This window comes from Nicotiana tomentosiformis, unplaced genomic scaffold (assembly GCF_000390325.3).
Source record: "Nicotiana tomentosiformis unplaced genomic scaffold, ASM39032v3 Un00008, whole genome shotgun sequence".
NCBI classification, from domain to species: Eukaryota; Viridiplantae; Streptophyta; class Magnoliopsida; order Solanales; family Solanaceae; genus Nicotiana; species Nicotiana tomentosiformis.
The window spans coordinates 984,301-992,174 of record NW_027174567.1 but is presented as its reverse complement, the minus strand read 5'-3'; the positions used below and the strand labels follow the sequence as shown (position 1 = coordinate 992,174).

Here is a 7,874-nt window from a genome sequence, read left to right as displayed (position 1 = left end):
TGCCACTTGTACACCAAGATATAATCCTTGGGGCTTAGGAGCATCCACGAAGAATGCCACTTGACCTTTTTCTCACGTCTAGCTTTTCATTACTTGTACCTCTGTATTTATTGTCTCCATACTACAATCTGGCCATGATTAATAGTATAACAGATGTAGCCAGGTCTCCCATACTTGGCCAGAGGCATGTGTTCCCAGAACTCGCCAGAACTCGCCAAAAATGATTTTCAAGAGTAGCGTAAGCAAGGTAACAACATAATGAGATTATCAGATAACATGCTGTAGATATTGGGACGCAGCAAAAATCTTTACACCCAGTCCTTAAAACGGGCGCAAAACAACCCAAAACCAGTTTTGCCTATTCCAGGCATGACAATACTAAGTATAAACGCATACACGTTAGGAACTTGCAGTACGACAAATTTTATTTTCATCAGTCAAAATGAACCACATTTTGCACACATTAGGAAAAGGAAACAGAAAGCAACCGACAAACACCAATGCTAAGTCCTTCGCTGAACCATCTCCGACTCCCAAGAGACCTGTCAAGAAAGGCAAAAATGGATGAGCTTTAACATACAACCGTTGGCAAGAATATAGAACACTACTCTAAAACACATTCAACCAATGGGTGTACTTCAGAGGTATTTTTACAGTTGCAAAACACTTTCTCATTCAACAAGACTTTTAGTAAAACTTCCATAAGAAAATTGCAATAGTAGTTCAACTTCTGAGGAGATATACCATACATGAGTACCCAATGTCTACAAGATTGAGATTTTACTTAGAAGTATGAACGTAAGAAATATATTAATAAGTAAATAAATCAATGCAATAACTCCAAAGTTGAAAATACTCTTTCCACTGAGCAGTTGTGTAAACTCTTGAATGAAGAGGGAGATAGGAGCATTGTGCTAGGTGAGTTGGAGTACTCGGAGTGACTTCAGGATTTTGGGTACGATAGACGCATAAGTGTAGGGGAGGTCGTAGGGGCTATGCGCAGGATGAGTAAGGGTAGAGCGACCGGGCCAGACGAGATCCCTATGGAATTCTGGAAGAGCGTGGGTTTGAAATGGCTCTCTAGGTTGTTTAACGTCATTTTTAGGACGAAGAAGATGCCTGAAGAGTGGAGTGGAGTACGATGATTCCATTGTACAAGAACAATGGGGATATCCAAAACTGCAACTATAGGGATATCAAGTTGTTAAGCCATACGATGAAAGTTTGGGAGAGGGTGATAGAAGGGAGGATGAGGAGGAGTGTGTCCATTTCCGAGAATCAGTTTGGTTTCATGCCGGGACGGTCGACTACTGATGCCATTCACCTTGTGAAGAGATTGGTGGAGCAGTATAGGGCGATGAAGGACTTGCATATGGTGTTCATTGACCTAGAGAAAGCTTATGACAAAGTAGTTCCAAGAGAGGTTCTATGGAGATATTTGGAGGCTAAAGGAGTGCTTGTAGCGTATATTAGAGTGATCCAAGACATGTATGATAGAGCGAAGACACGGGTAAAGGCAGTAGGAGAAGACTCTGAATATTTTCCGGTTGAGATGGGGTTGCATCAGGGGTCAGCACTTTGCCCGTTTTTGTTTTCCTTAGCAATGGACGCACTAACGCGGCACATTCAAAGGGAGGTGCCTTGGTACATGTTATTTGCAAATGACATAATTCTGATTGATGAGACGCGAGGTGGTGTTAACGAGAGGCTGGAGGTCTGGAGACATACCCTTGAGTCTAAAGGTTTCAAGTTGAGCAGGACCAAGACAGAATACTTGGAGTGCAAGTTCAACGGTGTTACCCAGGTAGCGGACGAGAGGGATGTGAGGCTTGATACGCAAGTCATTCCCAAGAGAGAGTTTCAAGTACCTTGAGTCTATAATTCAGAATGATGGGGAGATCACATCGTATCGGAGCAGGGTGGAGCAGGGAAGGCTCGCTTCCGCTGTCTTGTGTGATAAGAGTGTGCCTTTGAGACTTAAAGGTAAGTTCTACAAGGTAGTGGTTAGACCGACTATGTCTATTGGGCAGAGTGCTGGCCAGTCAAGAACTCCGATGTCCAGCAGATGAAAGTAGCTGAAATGAGGATGTTGAAATGTGTGGGCATACTAGGTTAGATAGAATTATGAATGAAGCTATTCAGGGCAAGGTGAGAATGGCTCATGTGGAGGAAAAGATGCGAGAGGCGAGGCTAAGATGGTTCGGGCATGTTAAAAGGAGAAGCACAGATGCCCCAGTCAGGAGTTGTGAGAGGTTGGCCTTGAGGGGTAAGAGGAAGGGTAGAGGTAGACCAAAGAAGTCTTGGGGAGAGGTGATCATGCGGGACATGGCACGGATGGAGCTAACTGAGGACATGACCCTTGATAGGAGGGTGTGGAGGTTGAGAATTAGGGTAGAAGGTTAGTAGGTAGTTGAGCATTTTCTTGTGTCTTCCATAGTCCTAGAGTATTAGTGTTAGTTTGGTATCCCTTTTATCTTTAGTTTGCTAATCATTTCATATCTTGTACTGTTATTACCGACTATTAGTACTTTTTTCATACTTTCTTTTGTCATCTTGGGTTTTGTTTTCCAATACCTTGTATTGATATTACTTGCTATCAGTGTTTCTTCCATCCTTTCTATAGCCAATAGTCTATCATAAACAGTCTCTCTGTCCTTCCAGGGTAGGGGATAAGGCTGCGTACATCCTACCCTTCCCAGACCCCACTTGTAGGATTACACTGGGTTATTGTTGTTGTAGTGTTTACCCACATTAAAGAATAACATGACACAAACTGAGAGTATAAGTTTAGCCGCTGATGGACTACTTAGCAAGGTTTAAAGTGGCATGCTACAGCTCGACAGTGATGTAAAAGCCTTGCCTAACTCGAAATCTGATGAAAAGAGGGTTCAAACTTTGCAGCAAATGCTGCCTGTGAAACTCAAATGTAGAGGTTGTAAAACACTTGTTCCTACATTGTGCTATGGCCAGAAATATAAGGTGTATGTTTCTCAATATCTTTTCTACACCATGGACAATGCCTTGAAGCTTTTGTAAGCCGGAGAGCATGGAACATGGAAAAGGGAAGGGGGGGAAGGAGAGATAGCAAGCAATACCTTACTGCATTTTTTGGAAACTAAGAAAGAAAATGAACACCAGATGCTTTGGGAGACTTCAGCTTCAAACCCAGTACTAAAAACTAGATGTATGTTGAATCTTTTTTTTTTGGGTATAATCATAGGACTGTAAACAATAACAACAACAACATACCCAGTGTATTCCTACAAATGGAGTTTGGGGAGATTAGCATGTACACAGACCTTGACCCTACCTTGTGAAGGTAGAGGGGTAGTTTCCGGTAGACCTTCGGCTCAATGAAAGCAAAATCACAGCAGTTATGACAAAGAGCAAGGGAAAGAGAAGCAGCAACAACATCCAGAAAATAATATAACCGAAGCAAAAGAAACATCAGGTAATAATAGAGATATAAGAATAGGGAATACGAGGATAACACTAGTACTACAGCTATGGAAAAGAATTACAGATTTGGAAAAAAAATACACTCGACTACTTACTAATCTACTACCCTAATCCTCGACCTCCACACCCTCCTATCAATGGACAGATAAGCTGAAAAGATGTTTGGAGGACTCTTCACATTTTGGTAACTTGTAAATCATCCCGATGCTACTGTGAAGAATATACTCTTCATTATAAAATAAAATAAAAATTATAGTTTGCAAGGATAAATAAGAAAGGAAAGTCATGTATGAAGTTGCTTGCTTAGTGCACGAATAATAGCGAGGCGAAAATGGAGACAATTTAGCAACTATCTTACGTCAAAATGCAGTTCATGAGTTAATAAATCATCAAGTCATGCACAACAATTGTCTATCACCATTGCCCTAATAATGGATATAGATGAAGAAATTATTAGAAACATTATCATCTTGCATATGGTCATTACCCCAAGGGTAGTTGCAACTCAGCAACTATCTTATGTCAATTGCAGCTCATGAGTTGATAAATCATTAAGTCAAGCACAACAATTTTCTATCATTGCCTGAATAATGGATACAAATGAAGAAATTCTTACAATCATTATCATTAGCCCAAGGGTAGTTGCAACTCAGTATGTGCCCAAACAAGCTAATTGGTTATCCTTTTCTTAGCTTGTTCTCTCACTCACTAGGATGAGCCAAATAACAAAGGGTGGTTGCAAATTCTTTTAGCCTGTTCTCTTCTCTCTATGACGAGATAAATTACAAAACTTATCAAATGATAAGCCTAGACACACACACAGAGAGAGAATGCAGTATTGATTAATTTTTTAGAATTAACGAAAAAATTGCAGTATTCATTTATTCCTCTCCTCCTACTGTTTCTTAAGGTCACATGATTGCCTTAGAACAAAAGGCTTTCTCCTTTGAGTTCTGCACAGTGGTAAATCACTGTAAAGAAATGACACCCTAAATAAATACAGTGTCACATGATTGCCTTAGAACAAAAGGCTTTCCTTTGTGCCCTGCACAGTGGTAAACCACTGTAAAAACATGATGCACGTAAATAATACAATTTGCACATGATACAAGTTACAATAAAGTAGATGAGTTAAGGAGGGAAATATGCAGCGAAAAGAAAGATGACACATTTTACAACAAATAGATGAGGAGTTGAGGGAGAATGCACACACGTGCAAACAAAGAAACTAGATTTGATTTCCAGCATGGGAGAAAAACAAAAAATTAAATGAAGAGTAGAAGACATCACGTTTTAAAACTAGGTACACAGGAGGATGGAACTAGAGTCTAGGAGACTAGGACGAAGGAGAGAGCACGGGAAAATAAAAGAATTAGGACAAAATCATAAAAAATTCAAATCAAAGAATATCCTTGTGACTCTAAGTTCCAAGATCTAACCACAACTACGATTGGCACTTAGAGAAAGACACAGCTCTGCTGATCATTGGATGGACCATATTCCTGCAGGCTATAAACTGTTTTCTTTCAGAATCCACAATCAATCCTCCTTCAAATACTGACTCTAAGGGGAACCCAAGTGCTTCGCAAAACATATCAAACATATCCTTAGACTGCGGCCCACAAATATTATAGCATCTTCAACAGGATAATGTTGACACTCCAACTACCAAAGTATTATTATATGTTCTTTTTCATCAACCTCGTGACCTTTAAAAGAAGTTTCACCTTACCAACCCTCCAAAGAAAACAATAGAGGAAACAAACTAGCATTAACGGCACACAAGTTGAGCAAATTTGAAGTATAAAAATCAAAATCTGCTCAAGCTATCTCCTCTCTCACAAATGGACTACGTGAATGAGATATCCCTAGTTCGAAAGGATCCTAAGAGAACATGTAGAAATGGTTCGATGTCCCCGCGAAAATAAAAAAACTGTGATTGCTAAATGTGAAGTGATGCAATGCGCCAATCAGTGTGAAGTGAAGAATATGCTTCCCACACGATACAGATTGCCGGGAGCCTTAGCTTCTAAATTCACCGGCTGATCCATTTTAATATATATCTTAGGTAGCAAACAGTATAGCTAGTAAGCCAAACCTATTTATATATATAACATAAATATTACTAGATTTCACCCCAGGATTTCAATGAAAACTGTATAAAGGCGCTATTTCAATGTCAATTTAATAGCTAAATTCAAGTGAAGTAAAAAGATACCTCGGGAGGATCAATGGTTGGCGTGTTGCTTGTGTTCAAGGTGGCGTCGCTCTTCGGGAAGGGCGACGAGGTAGGAGAAAGCCATGCCTCCGAAGCAGACGTGGTAGACGGGATCAACGGAGCTGGTTTGGATGTACTTGGCATGGTAATTATCCAATCCCCTCTTCACAGCACTCTTCGCGTAACCCACGGAGAACATCGGCTTGAGGTAAGTCCCCACCTCCTTCACTCTCATGCCCTTGATCTCGTTGTAAAAGTTTCTCATCGCCATATCCTTCCCCCAATGATTTTGCTCAGATCTGAAACCCTAACCCTAGAATTGAAGATTTTCCCGTAGGAACTACTTTCACTCAGTTTGAACTACTTTGGATAAAGTATTGCGAAAAAAATCAAAAATCTTGCTAACAGTTTCGGTCAAGTGCGTACAAGACCCTCGAATTCTATGTTATTCGGCGATCTAACAATAAAGTTAAAAGGGAGAATGCATAAGCATCCCCCGAATTGTTCCCTTTTGCCAATTACCCTTTTAAAGTTTGTGAATATCTTATAACCCCCTAGATTTGTAAGTAGAAACATTATCACCCTAAGAGACCAACAACCGTCAACCAACATTTTTTTGTTTTCACTCTAGATTACATATAACATAGAGCCCGTTTGGATTAGCTGATTGTAAATAGCTGATAAGTTTATAGTGCTGAAAAATATTTTAAAGTGCTGAAACTGATTTTTAAAATAAGCATTTACGTGTTTAGATAGAAGTGCTGAAACTGATAATAAGCAGTTGATGTGTTTGATTAAAAAGTACGGATAAACTATTTTTTTGTTAAAATGACTAAAATACCCTTGAATTTTTTTCAAAAGATTATAAATTAAAAATTTCTTTGTAAAGAAAAGAATTAATAACGAATATGGAATGAAGAGAAAGTCAAGAAATTTATTTTGGGAAAAGTATTTTGTGAATTAGAATATATTATTAAGGATAAACTAGTAAAAGTGTTGGTCAAACTAAAAGTGCTTATAAGCTGAAAAGCCATAAGTTTGGGGTGACCAGCTTATGACTTATGACTGATTTTAGCTTATAATCACTTTGAGTGTTTACCAAACGCGTAGATAGTTGTATGTTTGGACTCCCCTGTATCTTTGAGTTAATTAAAACAACTTTCTAAGAAAGTGTAATATTTACAGTTGTTACCAAAAAAATAGGGACGTGGGTTTATCATGGTCGGGTGAGGTAGAGAGGTCTATTAATTCAAGAAGAAGATGGAGTGGGAGAACATACTTTGTACTCTTTTCGTCTCAATTTATGTAAACTTCATCAGAATACGAGGGTCAAACTGACTAGTTTTTGGTGTAAATTCGGACATATAATCTTTAATTTTTAAAAATAAAATTTACATATTTAGAAAATACTTAAAAGTATTATAAGTCACAACAACTAACCAGTTAAAATATCTATATATATATATATATATATATATATATATATATATATATATATATATATATATATATATATATATACTTGTTAGTTTATAGATATGTATAGTGTAGCCTTGTCCCACATTGGAAGATGAGTAATATCTCCTTGTAGTGTATAGCTATAAATAGGGACCTCTTGTATTGTATTTATCATCCAATATCAATAACATATTTTCTCTCGTGCTTTCTCACATGGTATCAGAGCATTAGTGAGAAAAGATTGTTGTGCGTCATTCCAGCGTTAACCGGGAAGAAAGAACTTAGTCATCGTGCAATTTTTTCGGTGACCTAAGGCTTGTCTAAGTGAAAGTCACTTTCTGTCGGTGTTGTGCTAAAACCAACACCACCATGAGGTAGATCACCCTCTGACGACCAACCCCTGAAATTTTATCCGGCAGAAAAGCCGCCACGCTCCTCCACGCGCCGGCAACAATAACTTTTCCGGCGAGGGTTCCGACCATTTTTCGCAAAGCTTCTTCAGGACAGTGTGCTCTCCTCAAAATTCCGAGCCTACCCATCTAATTCAAATTAAATTCCGACCACTTTTATATTTTTTCGGCATGAACAATGACCTTTCCAGCCATTTTTTGAAAATATTTCTTCAGAACAGCTTGCTCCCAAAGGAATTCCGAGTCTATCCATCCTGGTTATGATAAATTTCGACAACTTTGGAATTTTTCGGAGAGCTGCAGTGTTTCCGGTACAGAACAATGTTCTG

The 7,874-nt window shown here is 38.8% G+C and overlaps 1 protein-coding gene across 1 annotated transcript; it reads right to left on the bottom strand.

Moving 5' to 3' along the window:
* Positions 1-264: 264 nt before the first annotated feature.
* On the bottom strand, positions 265-6,082 carry LOC104110805 (uncharacterized). Its single transcript, XM_009620356.4, has 2 exons — positions 5,678-6,082; positions 265-542 (listed from the first exon to the last, which is right to left on the bottom strand). The coding sequence occupies exon 1, from the start codon at positions 5,946-5,948 to the stop codon at positions 5,688-5,690; it is 261 nt and encodes an 86-aa protein (XP_009618651.1). The 5' UTR covers positions 5,949-6,082; the 3' UTR covers positions 265-542; positions 5,678-5,687.
* Between the last annotated feature and the right edge of the window lie 1,792 nt (positions 6,083-7,874).

Excerpts from the sequence above, each read along its gene's own strand:
- LOC104110805 (XM_009620356.4), bottom strand. The coding sequence starts at position 5,948 with ATGGCGATGAGAAACTTTTACAACGAGATCAAGGGCATGAGAGTGAAG.